The sequence below is a fragment of the Hyperoodon ampullatus genome, assembly GCF_949752795.1.
Source record: "Hyperoodon ampullatus genome assembly, chromosome: 9".
Taxonomy (NCBI): domain Eukaryota; kingdom Metazoa; phylum Chordata; class Mammalia; order Artiodactyla; family Ziphiidae; genus Hyperoodon; species Hyperoodon ampullatus.
Genome location: NC_136922.1, coordinates 76018665 through 76036490, shown reverse-complemented (window position 1 = coordinate 76036490; position 17826 = coordinate 76018665). Strand labels below are relative to the sequence as shown.

Here is a 17826-nt window from a genome sequence, read left to right as displayed (position 1 = left end):
TAGCACCTCTCATGATAAAATACTAATTTTACAATATGTAGAATTAGAACATAATTAGTGAAGCCACACACTCTAAAGCTGGTACAATTACTAGGATTTATAGGCTGGTAGAAGAACTATATATTATTCTGATGTGAAACACGTTTGTTAACAGTGAAGCTGCTGTTTGGGAAGGGGAGCATGCTAAGGATTAAAATCTGGAGTATGTGATAGAGGAATGTGTTGATGCTTTCACAGGAAAATGGGAAGGCCTCGTGAACACAAAAGGCAAATTGTCCCATCAGCTTCTTCTGCATCATGCTGGCTGATGTCTCTGCTACCTCTTGCAGCGCATAGTGAATAAAGAGGGATCAGAGGCCATTCAGTATTAAAGGTAAAAGCTTTTTAGAAAACAAGGGAAGAGTGGAGTTCATTTCCTGGCTTCCGGTTGGTTTCTTTTCCTGCTCAATATTTCCTCAAATACTGTATACGCTAGCTGTTATTGCTGCTCTGGCTGGCTTATTACAAATATTCATTCCTCTTTGTATAAAGAAATTGGAGTGCATTGTAGAGATGGTGTATGTTGCTTCAGGTCAAGGGAAGGCTATAAATTCCCTGTCTTCTGATGCTGTCCAGCAGTATACAAACTGCTATAAACCAGGACTTCATAGAGTTAGTCACTATTCTCAGGGTAGAGAAAGACTGGAAGGAGATAGGAGTAAAAATATTGGAACTTAACAGAATGATTTTTAGAAGGAAGTAAAAGGCACGTTTCAAGAAATTATAGTTGTCATTATGAAAAGGTGAGGAAGGAATGTGATTTATTTCTAATACGTTTGGGAGATTATCAAGTTGTCTCCATGCACAGGGGCAAATCCCCATGGATGTGATTTGCAGGGCTGTATGTCTGCAGAACAGAAATCAAGTGCACTTGTTATCACTGCTCTGTCAGTTGCTTTCACCATTGTCTAATTCCTAATCTGCAAAGGCAGAAGATAAAATGCTTACTGGAAAATCGTGTTTAACAAAAAGCTGAGTGGAAATACTTACCTCTTCCTATGACTTCACTGAAATGCACAATCAGGCTGCTTGGCCCAATCACTACGTGCTGAACTGCCTGGACCAGCTCTGGATTTAGAGCACTGAGGTCAATGTGGACAGTATTTTGCAGTAATGGACTGGATATATCAGAGTCCCCACTAGTTAGGATGGGGGATAGGTCTGTCAGAGGATACTGCACTTGTCTGCATGACCCATTCTGAGATGAGTTAGGAAACTGGTCTGCAAGATAAAGCAAAATTATTAGAAACAATAGTGAAACCTCACTTAGTGGGGACTGCAACAGGGGCAGCAAATTGAATTAATAACAAAACCAAATTTTAAATTTAAATTTAAAGAAATGACGGTTGTATCATTGAACGAGGCTAGGAAAAACCCTTACAAAGGAATTGGTTTAATAAAATGATAAATTGGGAAAAGATACAGGTATGCGTGTGTGTGTTTAAAAAAAATTTATTGATTCTCTTGTAAGAATATTAAGCAGTAACTTTGAAAGCTTGTTTTCCCTCTTCATTTCCTTAGACATTTCTCTTTTTATGTATGGCAAAAAGCCAAGCTTGAGATTTGTTTTTTAATATACTATATTCTTAAGAATGCAAAGCAGCAAAAATAGTCAAGCAACTGCCTGGCTCCCACAAAAATCCAACTCAACTATAAGAAAATGAAAAAAGATGCCTTTTGAGAGACTAGTGTTTATTAATGGAATGAATTAGTATTGCTCAAAACCTATGTGGATTCCTGGTCAATGAAAAATATGTAAAGTGAAATATTATATATCTATATCTCTCTATATAAATATACACACATACACACAAACGACTAGAAATATGCAATGGCTAAAATTTCAGAACTGAAAGTTTTTCACATTCGTGGTAAGTTCTCCATACTGTGGTGATGGCAGCAGATCTAGTGTTATCACTCTTTAGAGAAAGCAGATTAGAATTGGGTTAGTGTGCCATTCTCATTGCTTAGTTGAGGACACTTGGAAAGGGATCAGATCAGCATTCCTTGTAAGTTGATCTTTATAACCAAAACAGTGAGAGCCTCAAGCAAGTTTCCCTTCTTCTAGGTGAAACTTTTCCATTTCAGGGGTAGGGAATTATGGGGCTGAGAATACATTTCTTAATGCCAGATAAGGCAAACAAGCCACCAGTTGCTTCGCCCTTTCCAACGGGAATGCATACATGTCAAGGAGAGGGCATTATACTGGCAGCAACTGACTTGGAGACAAACTAGGCTGGGTACTGAAATGTATTAGTATATAACACAGGGAGGGGGGAGGGGCTTATGAGGGGGTCCCCATTAGTACCAAAAGAAAATATTGTTTGTTTGCAAAGGAGCAGGAAAAACAGAACTTAAGAGAGGGTCATTAAAAAGAAAGTTGATGGTACCCTAACTATTCCTAAGCCCACTTAAACATGTTTAGTATCTGCCACATTGGAAGTTTGGTTAATACATCAATTTGGCCAGAGCAGTAAATTTCAACAGTGGTTCCAGAAAAGCTTTGGGACCACCTGTAGTTATAGTAATCATTAGCTGGAAATGAGACAGATGCAACCTTAAAAGAAGGATGTAGAACATCAGGGGAGTGCTTGAGATGTTGGATGGGTGAGGGAAGGAAGGAGCCTAGCTGGGTGTCTGTTCCTTTAATTCCAGAGTCAGGGTTTCCAAACCTTTCCTAGGGGATGGAAATGCGGATGAACCTCTCTAAACTCAGGTCCTTTGCCTTCACTTCTCAAACCTTTGCACCTAGAGATCAGGGTTCTAAATTTTCAGAGGTGCAGAGATTAAGGGAAATCCTTGATGAGGCACAGGAAAAAATCCTCTGGCATAGAAATTGTACTGACCTTTGGGCTAAGTTCAAACATGCACACAAACCAATTTAAACCATCAGTGTCTGATTCTGGTCTGACACACAGAGAATTCTAGGTCTGCTTGAAAGACTGATAAGGATGCTGTCCCCACCGCACACAGAGAGAAGCTCTGTAGGTGCCTCTTTATTAGGTGCTGGCTGTGCATTTCCTCATTCTTCTCTCTGGATAACTTTCTTTTGCCTATTTTATTTTTCCATGTCTCCAAGGAGTAGGTTCAATGTAGGAAAGAGGATGAAACTCAAGTTTCTTAGCAATGATGATAGAGTCTGGTGAGTAATGAGGCTGGAGGAAGATTAAATATGCTTCTTTACAAAAATTTCTTGTGAATTTTAAAGATCTCAAATTAGAGCCATTAAATATGAATATAAAATAATAAACAGATCTAAATTTCAAAACTATAAACTGGATTTGATTTGTCCATGTTGTTAAGGGCTTGGATTCTTAAAGGTAAAGGGAGTCATGTGGGAAAAGACAATATTAACAGTGTCTATAGAACATCTCTATAGAACTAACATAAACTTGAAAAAGTAAGAGGCAGTAAGTGTTGAAAAAGTTAAAATGTTAAGTGCCTCATTGCTCTTGTACTTGTTTTGATGAGCAACTTCTAAGTTTTGCAGTATCCTCAACTGTCTGTGACTCATTTTATTTATCCACTGGTAAATATTCAACCAGGGAAATGCTTGTACTTGACTCACGTCCTGTAACTTCTAAAGATAATGGAGCAGATACAATACAGACATTTTGCTTTCACCAGGAGATTTTAAATAAAACAATGTGAAATGCTCTGGCTAATCTGACAATTATTAGGTCTAATGTTCTGCAAAACAGATGATGTTAACCTTCCCTTTTAAATAGCATAATTGAAGGTTTTTATTGGATAAGACTAAAAATATATTCAAGTCCTGGGATGCTGTGGGTAAAAGGCTGAGTACTAACAGTTCATTGAGAATCCTTCAAAGGAGGGCTAAAAGTATAATTTAAACGTTTGAGGATCAACAGGTAAAAAAATGTAGCTGTACCAACTTCTATTTCAATAAATGTGTTTCCTATCTTAACTCTTCCTGGGTTGTTAAAGAGAGCTTCACAATTTCTTAGCATTGCACTCAGATGATAAACACCTTATCTTTGCTCAAATGATTTTAAAATGAACCTTTTTGTGAGAACAGAGCTTAAAGACTCTAAAAATCTCTTATAATATGTAAATGGGTTCACTTTAAAATAAGAGCCGTGTAACTCTGTGTCAAATTAAATACTTCTTTGGCCAAAGAAGAGGTGAATACTTCTTTTATATTTTTATAAAAATATAAAGGCAAAACCAAAAATAAACAACAATGCCACAACCCACTGAGGTATATGTATAGGTATTTCTCAGAACAATAAACTAAAGTATACCTTCTGGAAAAGTAGCTCGGTAGTCTACAGATTCATTTGAAACCATTTCTGTAGTTGGGCTTACACTTCGGGCACTTACAAGCCTATCCAAATGAGGAGTGTGTACTCTTGCATCATAGCGAACTAATTCACTGCCCAGATCTTAAAACAGAAAGAGAGAAAGAGCTTGTTAAAGACTTGGCTATCATGGGCCCCAGTAGACTTTGACCCAGTGACCAGAACTCATGGGTTTTACAGATTGCATAAGACCGCACACATGAATCTATGACAATTTTAAACTGTAATGACTGTATTCTTAAGGCAACTCCTTTAAAACAAACAATAACCAAAAAATGCACCTTTAATTTGCTTTCTCTTTTTCAGCCACAGGAAAAGCCCAAGTAATAATAAGATTATTATTGATATTGAGACAACACCAACAATCAGTCCTGTGAAATTCTGATCTGGTTGAACTATCACTTTTCCAAGGACGGTTGACGAAATTGCTTGCTTCCACTAAAAATGACAAATAAAAGTCAGAATTTAGCCATGATAGATACAAAATACACTACACAGTTGAATCACAGTCTCCCTGGGCTCAAAATACTACCTGGTTATTACTGTTCTAGAAGTAGCATAATTGCCTTCAGAGTATTAAGACATTCCTCAATTCTGGTTCAGTGTTCAAATAATTAGGGGCTACTAATCACTTAAGTACTTACATTATGCATAGCTGTTTGTACTTATAACTAGGTATTAGGGGGTAAAAAGATAAAAATCAGCCCCTGACCTTGAGGAACTGAAGTATGAAAGGGAGACAAACACAAAAATAAATGATTATAGTACACTATGATATGTACTGTAGAAGTATGAACATATAGTAAGAAAAAGAGACAACAGGACATTAATTCTGTCCTGGAGGGTAGGGTAGAGGGCACAGGAGATGCCCCATAAGTAGTAATCATATTATTATTATGATGGGATAATAAAGTCTCAGAATATTTTTATTTCAGTTTTGATACATAGAAGAAGTCTTTGACATTCCTTCCAGCTCTAACGTGGTATGATTTTTAGGATTTCTGGTCCTTTTAATTCCAAACTCTGATTCAGACTTTTTTTTTTTTTTTAAATTAATTAATTAATTAATTTTAGTTTTTTTGGGCTGTGTTGGGTCTTCGTTTCTGTACGAGGGCTTTCTCTAGTTGCGGCGAGCGGGGGCCACTCTTCATCGCGGTGCGCGGGGCTCTCACTGTTGCGGCCTCGCTTGTTGTGGAGCACAGGCTCCAGACGCGCTGGCTCAGTAGTTGTGGCTCACAGGCCCAGTTGCTCCGCGGCATGTGGGATCTTCCCAGACCAGGGCTCGAACTCGTGTCCCCTGCATTGGCAGGCAGATTCTCAACCACTGCGCCACCAGGGAAGCCCCAGCCTTCTTCGATTTTAAAATTTTTTCATACATTCCCATTTCATAACTTTTTGGAAAACTTCAGGAACCCTTTAAAAATCACACATTCTTGGATAAACAAAATGTGGTATATCTATACAGTGGAATATTATTCAGCCTTATGTGGTGTATCTATACAGTGGAATATTATTCAGCCTTAAAAAGGAATGAAGTTCTGACACGTGCTACAACATGGATCAACCTTGAAAACTTGCTAAGTAGAATAAGCCAGACACAAAAGGACAAATATTATATGATTTCACTTATACGAAATGTCTAGAGTAGGCAAATTCATAAAGACAGAAAGTAGATTAGAGGTTACCAGGGGCTGGGGAAGAGGAGGGATTGTGACAGTACTGCTGAATGGTTCCAGAGATTCTGTTTAGGGTGATGAAAAAGTTTTGGAATTCAATAGTGGTGACGGTTGCACAACACTGTGAATGTAATTAATGCCACTGAATTGTACACTAAAAAATGATTAAAATGGCAAATTTTATATGTATTTTACCATAATTAAAAAAATAATGTAATATACCTAAAACCATTGAACTGTATACTTTAAATGTATAAACTGTATGGTATGTGAATTAATCTCAATAAAGCTCTTAAAAAAAAAGAATGAAAAAAATCACTCACTTTTGTTCCCAGTTATCTGATTTAGCTGTTTACATGAAAGAAGTTACTGTAAAATAGTTTAATTCTTATTTTACTTCATCCAGTGCATACATATTCTTTTACTTATGCGTCTCTGCATTTGAGATCACTGTAGCAGGCAGTAGTTTGTTGGCTCTGGCTACTTGGAGTGGTGAGAGGTGGGGAAAGGGCCCTATTGAATGTGTCCTTATCTCTCCTGAGAATTACAGAAAATTTCGGCAAGAACGTGGCGTGATGGAGAGGAGCGTGGCCAGCAAGGACTTTTGAGATCTACCCTTTGAAGCTTGGGAAGGAGACAGTGCAATAAAAACCTCACTATTTCTAAAATAACAACTAAGAAGCAAGGCTGAGCTGATGAGCTAAAGCCAACAGACAAATGAGCTTTAATGATTTATTTCAAGCCTGCAAGTGACATAATTACGCTGGCATCTTTATTTACACCATGAGAGGAAAGCAGGAATCCCACCTCTATATTTAGTTCGCTGTTCAATTTCAGCAGGTCATTGGGGACCGTACATAAAACGGCTTCAGAATGTGACTGTATATTCTCACAGCTCTTATTTCCAACTTTTAACACTTCACCTTTAACTGCTTCAGGGTCAATATCGTTTCCCTGGAAGAGAAAAAGAAAAAGGAGCTTGTTAACACTTCACAGTTTTGCAGGAATGCAAACAATTGTGAAGGAGTATAAATATACTGCAAACACAGGCCATGTTGTTTACCAAAGCACATGATTTTCTGACACTCTTTTTTTTTTTTTTCGGTATGTGGGCCTCTCACTGTTGTGGCCTCTCCCGTTGTGGAGCACAGGCTCCAGATGCGCAGGCTCAGCGGCCGTGGCCCACGGGCCTAGCCGCTCCGCGGCATGTGGGATCTTCCCGGACCGGGGCATGAACCTGCGTCTCCTGCATCGGCAGGCGGACTCTCAACCACTGCGCCACCAGGGAAGCCCATGATTACATTATTTTGAACAATTATATAGTTACATGAGGGCTTTAAAAACATTGTTCAATTGGACGTATTTAGTTAATTGGAGTCACCATTAGGTATTTAAAATATCACTGTTTTGTTGGAAGAAACCAATAATTAGCCTTGGTAAAGAAGTGGTACAATTTCTCATATGAAGGCTTAATGAGTATGGCTATTTATTTATTACTTTAAAATTTTATTTATTTTATTTTTATTATTTATTATTTGGCGTTGGGTCTTCGTTGCTGCACGTGGGCTTTCTCTAGCTGCGGCGAGTGGGGCTACTCTTTGTTGCGGTGGGCGGGCTTCTCACTGCGGTGGCTTCTCTTGTTGCAGAGCACGGGCCCTAGGTGAACGGTCTTCAGTAGTTGTGGCTCATGGGTTCTAGAGCGCATGCTCCGTACTTGTGGCACACGGGCTTAGTTGCTCCACGGCATGTGGGATCTTCCCGGACCAGGGCTTGAACCTGCGTCCCCTGCATTGGCAGGTGGATTCTTAGCCACTACACCACCAGGGAAGTCCGAGTATGGTTATTTATTAAAAAGTCATTATTTTGAGGAGAGAGAAATATCAAAACATATTAGCATTTTTCTTAGGGACAAAGAACAGCCAGTAACAACTACAGTACTGCTATTTTGTTTCCCGCTTTGTTTTACATGACCTTTAATACTTGGCAAACTAGTTTTACATACATTGTCTCATATGGATCTCGATAGATTGCTAGGTCAAATATTATTCTCGGAAAAGAAGCTGGAAGAAAATATTTCTTTCTAACATGAATTTGGAGTTAAAAAAAAATGGATATAGACAAACTCTATCCTTACGATATTTCTAGAGGCAGTATGTGTACTCCATTGAACCAGGTCAGCCCCACAGGGCAAGTCAATGTAGAAGCACATAAATCTAATAAGTCACCTTGGGGCTTCAAATGACAACTTGTTGGTTAGGACTGAGGAGGGCTAAGGCATTGGCTCACATACTGGAGGAAATTCAGGGAATGACAAAGGAAGAGATTAAAGAGCTGGAGGGCTTGATTTATGAGGGAATGACTAAAATGTGTCTTGCTTGCTTAGATAATGATGAAGGCTGGGGGAAGGGATGAACATACTGCATTTACATTTCCAATACTCCTTCTTTTAGGTTCAGGGCTGCCTAGGATGTTGCCTAAAAGCTTCTCTAAAACAAAAACAGGTCACAAAGCTGAACAACGAGACCACTTTTCATTTGTGCCTACTAAGAAACGCATAATAATTAGTGACTTACATAAGAAATTAATATCAGCTTTATATGTATAGTGATTATTTTATTTTTTAAAAATTTTATTTATTTATTTATTTTTGGCTGCATCGGGTCTTCGTTGCTGCGCGAGGGCTTTCTCTAGTTGCAGCGTGCGAGGGCTTTCTCTAGTTGCAGCGAGCGGGGGCTACTCTTAGTTGCGGTGCGCGTGCTTCTCATTGCGGTGGCTCCTCTTGTTGTGGAGCACGGGCTCTAGGCATGTGGGCTTCGGTAGTTGTGGCGCACGGGCTTTGTTGCTCCGTGGCATGTGGGATCTTCCCGGTCCAGGGCTTGAACCCGTGTCCCCTGACTTGGCAGGCGGATTCTTAACCACTGTGCCACCAGGGAAGCCCTGTATAGTGATTATTTAAAAAATTTACAATCCGAGATATCAAGAAACTGATACTGGAAGCCCACTACTATATAACAGAGGGGACCGAATCAGGAAAAAAAAAAAAAGGTATAGGCTGGTTTTTGTCAGTTAAAATAAACATAGCTTTATTGAGCTGTGGAAAAAAATGTTTATGTTTAGAAATTTTATTATTTACTTTTTACTATTTAATATTAGCTATTATTAAATAGTAGAGCATATTTACAAAATTGGATTAGTTCTTCAGTCATTAAAACAGTAATACATAGGTTTTTAAATAAAGCAAAATAAAAGGAGCTTTCTGGTCTTTAATCCCCTACACCCATAGAGCAATTTAGAGTTATAATTATCTCATTTTATCCTGCAAAGACACTTCCCTGAGGTAGGTATTATGGTCATTCCTGCTTTACACATTGAGAACTAAGGTTCAAGAAGGGACTTGGTCATGAAGCAAATCAATTCCATTTAATACAAATCTACTTACCATCTACTACTGTGTGTTAGACAAAACTCTGGAATATAAAGATGAGTAAGAGTTTCTTCCTCTCACTGTAATGTTTAAATGAATATATTTCTAAAGTGAAAAACTGTTACTCCTCTGTCATATCAGGATGCCCCTTGTCCGTTTCCTCTGAACTCTGGCCAGGTATGACATGTTTCTATCTAGGACTCAGGCCTGGGAACCCATGTCTGAGCTGGTTACAGAGCAGATAGGAGTGGAAGTGGGTAGGATTTGAAAAATAGCATTATAACAGGCGGGGTCTTGCAAGTTTTCATGCCTCCAGGGGGACACAATGTTGAGTCTGGGAAAGTCAGTTAAGGCCATGGAGGGAATGGTAGCAGGACTCAGCCAGGCCACGGTCCAGGGAGGCTGGCAATAGAAAGTCAGTGAGGTGGGGTGGTGGTGGAGGGACATTTACACTTTATCCAGAGGATATAAGCCCCCTCAGCTTGGGAACTAGGCCAAAGAACCAACACAGAAAGCTTCAAAACTAAGTCCACAGGACATTAACAGGCATTTGGGGAAAAAAGTTCCCAGGTCTTTTGAGAAAAGCTGGATGAACCAAAATTAAACTGGTTTCTTCATTAGCTACTTGGGGTACTGGGATACCACAGGTGCTGTCTATGTGCCCTGGAATATGGGTTTTTTCCCCCACAGAATGCATATTAAAGTGTGTAGCACAGGGAAATATAGTTGACCCCTGAATAACGTGGGGGGTTAGGGGCACTGACCCCCGTGTAGTTGAAAATCCACGTATAACTTCACAGTCAGCCCTCTGTATCTGAGATTCTGTAACCACAGATTCAACCAACCATGGATCATGTAGGACTGTAGTATGTATTTATTGAAAAAAATCCGCATATAGTGGACCTGAGCAGTTCAAACCTGTGTTGTTCAAGGGTCAACTGTACTAGTTTATGAGCACCATCAATAAGAATAGGTCTTGACACTGGACCAAATGACCTCTAAGAAAAGAGCCCTTCATTTCTACCCTGTCTGGAGACAGAACTGGCCTCACGGTGGTTGTGAATGGGTTTGGGCCTACAATTGCAGGTATCTTAGTCAGAAGTGGGAGGAAGACAAAACTCTAGCTGGCTCTGGGCAGCAGGTAGACTGAGTTAGCTCAGAACTACTCTCCCTTCTAGATCCTTCTGATGCCCAGACACTGACACAGGCCTCTAACTGAGCTCTCAATCTTTGATCTTATGCTCCTAGTATCGTAGCCTGAGTCCCTGTTCCCTGACTTAGATGATCTTCCTGCTGCTTTTCCTGTTTTAGCCAGCTTCTCCAAACTGGACTTCTGAAGCATCTCTATTACCATGTATATCTATATGCTCCAGAATAAGATGAAGCCCCAGGGCAGTGTCAGACAGTCCTAGTTCCAGCATTAAATACTGTGCTTCTCTAGTTTCCATAAAATATGATCATGAACAAAAAGTCATATAAGATAATTAGGAAAAAATTCAGGGTTTCTTTCAACAGAATTGACTTTTAGATATTTTTAAAGAGTTTAGAGCTATTTCACTTAAAGGATTGTATAGCTATCCATGTACCGTATGATAGAAAATTTCTCTATTATGAAAGGTATTTTGGTATACATGAAATGAAAGTTAATATGAAAGCCTTTGTAATGTAGTGGAAAGAAGACCAAATTTGGAATCAAGAAATTTGAGTGTGAGCCCTAGTTATGCTGTTTGCTCCCTACATGACCCAAAACAAATTACCTAATCTTTCTAAACCTCTGTTTACTTATCTATAAATGGGGATGATTATCACTGACCTCCCAACCTCACAAGTCCACATGAGTCTCAAATGAAACAACATATGTCAAAGTACTGTTTAACTAAAATTCCACACAAATGTGAGCTGTTGTTGACATGAACACCATACCTTAATGTGCACTCCTAAAGAGATGTCTACTTCTTTTTTTTCCCATAAATTTGTTTATTTTTTATTTTTGGTGGCATTGGGTCTTCGTTGCTGTGCACAGGCTTTTCTCTAGTTGTGGTGAGAGGGGGCTACTCTTCGTTGTGATGCATGGGCTTCTCATTGCGGTGGCTTCTCTTGTTGTGGAGCATGGGCTCTAGATGCAGGGGCTTCAGTAGTTGTGGCTCGTGGGCTCTAGAGCGCAGCCTCAGTAGTTGTGGTGCACAGGCTTAATTGCTCCGTGGAATGTGGGATCTTCCCGGACCAGGGCTTGAATCCGTGTCCTCTGCATTGGCAGGCAGATTCTTAACCACTGTGCCACCAGGAAGTCCCTAGATGTCTACTTCTGATGACCACTGTCCACAGCTGGTGCCTAAGCCTTGGATATAAACTACCTCCCACATTAATGGGGTTTCTGATTAGTCCTGAGGAATGACTGATCCCCGATCTCTATTATGTTCTCTTGATCCAAACTTGGCTGACCCTCTTGGCCATGGTGTAATCATTACACCAACTATTGACTAAGCCAATTCTCACAACTAGGGCTGGAAACGATCACAGTCTCTTTTTAGCCAAGGAATTCTTGTATGCATGGCTGCCTGAGGAGCACGAACTCTTCCTGGCAACAAGAAGCAAATCTCACTCTAAACACAATTCTCTCCATAATGCTTTCACTGATGGAACACAAACATACTTCACATTCATGTTTTGAATGGTAACTGAACAAGCACAACATGAAATAAAATGACACCCTTTCTTTTGATAAAAAACAGTTCACTGCTTGTCCAGAAGAGGCTTTTTCTTTTCTTTTCTTTTCTTTTCTCTTGCTTTATGTTTCTTTGTTTCTGCCCTTAGAGAGGCAGAGGTTTTAATGTGATCAACTTTAGAAATTGATAAAGGGTTAAACTGCTGTCACACAAAGATTCTCTTATATTAGATTTCCTCTTACACATACGTAAAATGGAATATGGGAGAAGACTGAATCATGACACCAAAATAGTCCCCCAAAACTGTTCCTTTTTTCCCCAGATTGCCACTCTGTGACATGACAGGTGCTAGACCCTTGTTAGAGAAAAGAGTCAATCTGTATATAGGCAAGAAAAGAAAGTCTCTTGTGTCTGTTTCCGGAGGCCTCTTGGGCCAGGTTGGGAACAGCACTGAAAGGCTGAGGATGATGTCAAATCATACTTTTCTTGGTCCAACAATTTTGTAGGACATTGAATAATGGGTATGTAATTTACAGAAAAAGGAGTTTTCTCCTCCATATAAGGCTGCTTGAAAGGGTAGATAAAGAACCATTCTTCTCTAATCCTTCCATCATAGATACAGGAACAGAAAAATAGAGTTTATCTGGGTGTAAAAATATTTGCAAATAAACCTTTGTTTTCATCAAGAAAAATCCAATGGAATCTTTCAAATGGCAAACACAGTAATTGTTGAAAGCAAAAGGTCACACTAGATTAATTTTATTGAAAAAAAAAGAAGTGATAAAAGCTCTTTCTCCCTTTCTAAAACTAATTAAAGAAGCAGATGAAAGAACTCTGCTATGGTAAACATGCTGTTCGTTGAAGCAGGCTTCCATTCAATTTCACGCTGGGCTTGCTTAATTATTGTACAAAACACAATTGCGAGGTTAGTAAACTTGTATGAGTACGAACGTGTGCATGGGTTTGGCTGTAGATAAAATCTTGTTGAAAAAGCAGGAAAATTTTAGTAGAAACATATTCTTACTTAGATGGAGATGGTCTTTGGGAATTTATATTACATCTAAACAAGGACTATTGTATTACTTTGTGTTTGTTCATATTTGCATTCAGGTTATCTTTCGGGGGGAAAATTCTGCATGCCTAAAACATCATGTTGAAGCATAAATATTTTGTTGTTTCTAGAGACTGGGGCTACAGATAATTAAAGTTTTGATCATTTTGCCTCTTTTATTACTATTTGAAGTAAAAGTGACTGAAGCAACATAAAAGAGTTGTATTCTAGTCTTTGTTCTGCCACGATCTGATCACTTGTCAAACCACTTAACCTCTCTAGGTTTTAGTATTCTTTGTTTGCAACAGGCTGGGTTAGAAAAGATGATCTGTTCCTGTCCAATCAAATTATATTTAGAGGCTAATATATTTCTGAGGTAGAGGAAATCCAGCTCCATTTATAAATCAGCTTAGAGATAACCACACCCAGATACAAAATTCCAAATTAGAAGGAAGTACAGAACTACAATTGATGCATTTACTTTCATGACTCTTACCTTTTATCTTATAATGAGCACATTTAGGTGTCCAGGGAAATATATAACGTTGGCAGAATAATACATCATAGGCAACTTTAATGGATTTGTGTCTCACATTTACTATTTTTAATATATACACAAGAAAGAGTTTTTAAATGCTTCATTAAAAAGCAGTTCATGATTATACATACCTTTTAGTCTTATGTCAAAAAGATTTGTTTCTCAGAGCTTAGGTATTTGCCGATGTAGTAGAAGATAATGACCAAGTACAACAATTTTATTCACATAGCTATGAAGTCAATTAGGTGCAAGTTGATGATTTAAGAGATGATTTTAAGCATTTCTTACCTTAATTTTCAGTACATTTTCATTGCCTATTGAGATCATCACTGGCTTTTCAAAAGGCTTAAACACAGGATTATGTACATAAATGAGATCAAAGTATTTGGAATGGATCCCATCTAACATAAAAAAGGCTTTGGTTTTCAGGGGGAGTTGTAGGTTCAGCTGTTGTAGTGAAGGAGTTGTACAGCAGATTATCTCCGAATTAGAGCGATGCTGACATGCCTATAGTAAAACACAATTATCCACTGTAAACAGAACATAGCTTGACAACATCAATAGCAACTTTCACATTTCACTGTTTCAGACAATCAATTGAAAATGTACATTTTGAAAAAAATCTCCATTTAACTTCCTAATGTTGAAGAACACATTTCTGGAAACATGACAGATGTGATTCTCTAAACAACACGGTCTTTTTTTTTTTTTTTTAACATCTTTATTGGACTGTAATTGCTCTACAATGGTGAGTTAGTTTCTGCTTTATAACGAAGTGAATCAGCTATATGTATACATATATCCCCATATCCCCTCCCTTTTGAGCCTCCCTCCCACCCTCCCTATCCCACCCCTCTAGGTGATCACAAAGCATCGAGCTGATCTCTCTGTGCTATGCAGCAGCTTCCCACAAGCTATCTATTTTACATTTGGTAGTGTATACAGGTCATCTTATTAGTGTGTTTTAAGCTAGCAATTACTGAGTGCCAGGTCCTGTGCAAAACACTTTAGTACAAGGTTGGTCTCATTTAATTCTCACAATAATCCTATGAGGTAGGTGCTACGATTACACACATAATTACAGATGAAGAAACTGAGCTTTTCGAGCTGATGTCATCAGACCAGGTCACACAGCTCCGAGTGGCAAAGCAGGGAACATAAATCCTAGGCCACTGACCCTAAAATTCACGTAACTCCCACACTGGATGGCTTCTTGCTCACTTTGTATTCTCTACTGATAAATCTTTTCCTATGCTATTTTACAAAGGCTCTGTTATTATTATTTCATGCCCTTTCATCTCTCATTTCAAATCTTCCCCTTTGTAATTCTGATTTATAGAAGTTTGGAAAATGTGGTTTCCTCTTGATTGTGCTTAGACTAAACCACCAACACAAAGTGGCACATTTAAGGTTAAATGGTTGCATTTTTCCCCCAAGGAAAAGACAAACAAGCAACAACATCCCTCATATTTCCTTTTCTTTGACAAGTAGAGTTGGAGATAAAACAATTACTTATGCCCACAATAGAAAAAGGACTCAGGATATACATAAAAAGCACAAACAAAATTGGATATTTGATATTTTCTTTTAAAAATAATTTAAAAAATTATCCTACATTAAAAATATGTGCTATAAGCAGATAAAGAAAACTGATACATAGATATAATATGAATAAAATATTACTTAGTTTTGTATCAAATCCATACTATAATGCTAAAAGCTATTTATTCTATCATCTTGAAAAAAAGGAAATGAACAATTTTACTGCTATTACGGTAATTCTCTATGTAACAAGAAATCTGAAAACTATACAATAAACTGCTGGCTTCTGGGACATAATGCATATTAACAAATTAATATGCATTTTGTTAAGAAGGTGATTAGTATTTTTATTTTAAAATATTTGAGTTTGTTAGGCTTAAAAATTATTGTGGCTGGATTGGTATATCTAAGTCAAACCTGACCAAGAGTTTTTCTCTGTTAAATAATGAATGGGTTCAATTCATCATGGTCAGCTTCAAATTCTGTAAGAAGCAGGGAACATGGAAGGAACACACGTTTCTTTAAGAGGTTTTTCACAAACAATAGTCAAATAGACCCACTGAATTTTTCATTCCTGTCCAATTTGAATACATTGTTCTATTGTACTAATATGTTTGTGGCTAAAATAAGAGAAGTTTACATTTCCAGATATGTAAACAGATAAGATTTAAATCTTCTACCATTGTTTGAATCTTCCTTGGCACATCTAGGAGGTTTTAATAACTATTTGATTACAAATGAATGAATGATGCCACATGTCATCATAATGCTGGTGAGGGAGAAGGAAGAAAACTTAGCCATTATTTCAATAACGCAGGCTCGGTGTGAATTAGATAAACTAATAATTTCTCAGATTTCTACTTTAAAAAGTCACATGCCAACACCAAAGAGGGTTACTGTTATTTTTATAGGTTAATGAAAAATTGCTATGCCTGGCTGTGGAGAACCGATGTCCTTTAAATTAATAGTGGCGGTATTCTAACTTTGTTTGTGGCCATGTGCGGGGATTGGTTTCAAAGCTCTCTACTTCATACGGTGACTCCCTGGAGTACAATCTCTCAGGAATATTATAAAAATCTAATAATACTCTTTAGAGGTGATGCAATGTGGCTGATTGAGAAGGTCAAGAAAAATCTCATTTGAGATGACCTTATTGTTTGGTGATTTGGCTTGACATTTTTAGCCCCAAATTGGTTTTTGTAATTAAAGCACACTGTGGTCTTAGCCTTCACAAAATATTGGATGGGAATCTAAAAGGAAGTGCTGTAATTCAATCTATTGCCTCCCCAATCAAGCCCCTGTTTGAGAGGGGGCACTTAGAACTTTCATTCTAAGTTGCTTGTACAAGTCCAACTAGATTATGGATATTTTATGTCAAAGAAAAACAACAAAAATATGAAATCTTTGTAAATAACTCCAAATTTCCTAAGGTCTGAAGTAAAACTACCATTTTAATGTGATATCCCAAAATTGTTAGAGCACAAAATAGGTCAATCACTTTTAAGGAGGAATTCAGTTAAATTCTGATTGACCTTGCAAATAAAAGAAAAAAGGTGGAGAAATACCAAACAATATACACAATCTAGGACATAAATATTCTAATGCTCTTTCTCATTATTTGATAACATGCTAACCAAGGCACAAGAGGAATGGTAAGAAGCAGGGATGTGTAAGAAAACACTGTACCACTTAGGAAGACAAGGATGCTGTGGCAAGATTAGAGGCTTTACCCAAGGGTTTTATTAAAGCAAAAGGGTTGATGTTCTACGGGATATTAAAAAAGGGAAATGCAATGGTCTGAATGATTGCATCCTTCCCAAATTCATATGTTGGAAGCCTAATCCCCAGTGTGATGGTATTTGGAGACGTGGCCTTTGGGAGGTAAGTAGGTCATGAGAGTGAAGTTCTCATGATGGAGTTAGTGCCCTCATAAGAAGAGACACAAGAGATCTTGCTGCCTCTTTCTTTCACCTCCATGTGGGGATACAATGAGAAGATAATCATCTGCAAACCAGGAGGCAGGCCCTCCCCAGACAGCCAGATTTGCTGGCACCCTGGTCTTGGACTTACCAGCCTTCAGAACTGTGAGAAATAAATGTTTGTTGTGTAAGCCACCCAGTCTATGGTATTTTTGTTATAGCAGCCTGAACTAAGACAGGGAATGATGTGGTTTGCCCTTGTACTGACTGTCTTTAAAAAACACTGCCTCAAGTTGATAATCATTATTTGTGTCTAAATATTGTGTGTGTGTGTGTTTTATAATGTTAGCATGAGACTAGATAATTTTAGCTGTTGAATAGAAAATACTATTTGACCTATGCTGCAAGGAAGATAACTAGCAAACATTAAAGGCAAAACTGAAATGTCTCTGCTACCCTGAAAGCTGGTGGTAGAAGCAGAGATGCTGAGCTCTAAGCACAACTATCACTCAGAGGACTTACCACTGTAAAGTTCCTTCCTGCTTCGTGCACATTTATTACCATCCTCAGGATACTAACTGAATTCAGGTTTTTTCCAACACCTGTTATTGTGCTCCCGCCACTGGCAAAATAAAATAGAAAAATAGCA

The 17826-nt window shown here is 38.2% G+C and overlaps 1 protein-coding gene across 2 annotated transcripts in view; it reads right to left on the bottom strand.

The window, feature by feature from the left end:
- Positions 1-17826, bottom strand: part of MET (MET proto-oncogene, receptor tyrosine kinase) — a gene marked incomplete at both ends in the record, with an annotated part of 92276 nt that overhangs the window by 17913 nt on the left and 56537 nt on the right. The window contains 6 exons of one of the 2 annotated variants that reach the window (XM_079711316.1): positions 1030-1260; positions 4305-4445; positions 4643-4799; positions 6845-6991; positions 14005-14223; positions 17700-17799. In XM_079711316.1, coding sequence (XP_079567442.1) covers positions 1030-1260; positions 4305-4445; positions 4643-4799; positions 6845-6991; positions 14005-14223; positions 17700-17799 — 995 coding nt within the window. The remainder of the gene's footprint in view (positions 1-1029; positions 1261-4304; positions 4446-4642; positions 4800-6844; positions 6992-14004; positions 14224-17699; positions 17800-17826) is intronic. The other variant, XM_079711315.1, reaches the window with a different exon arrangement.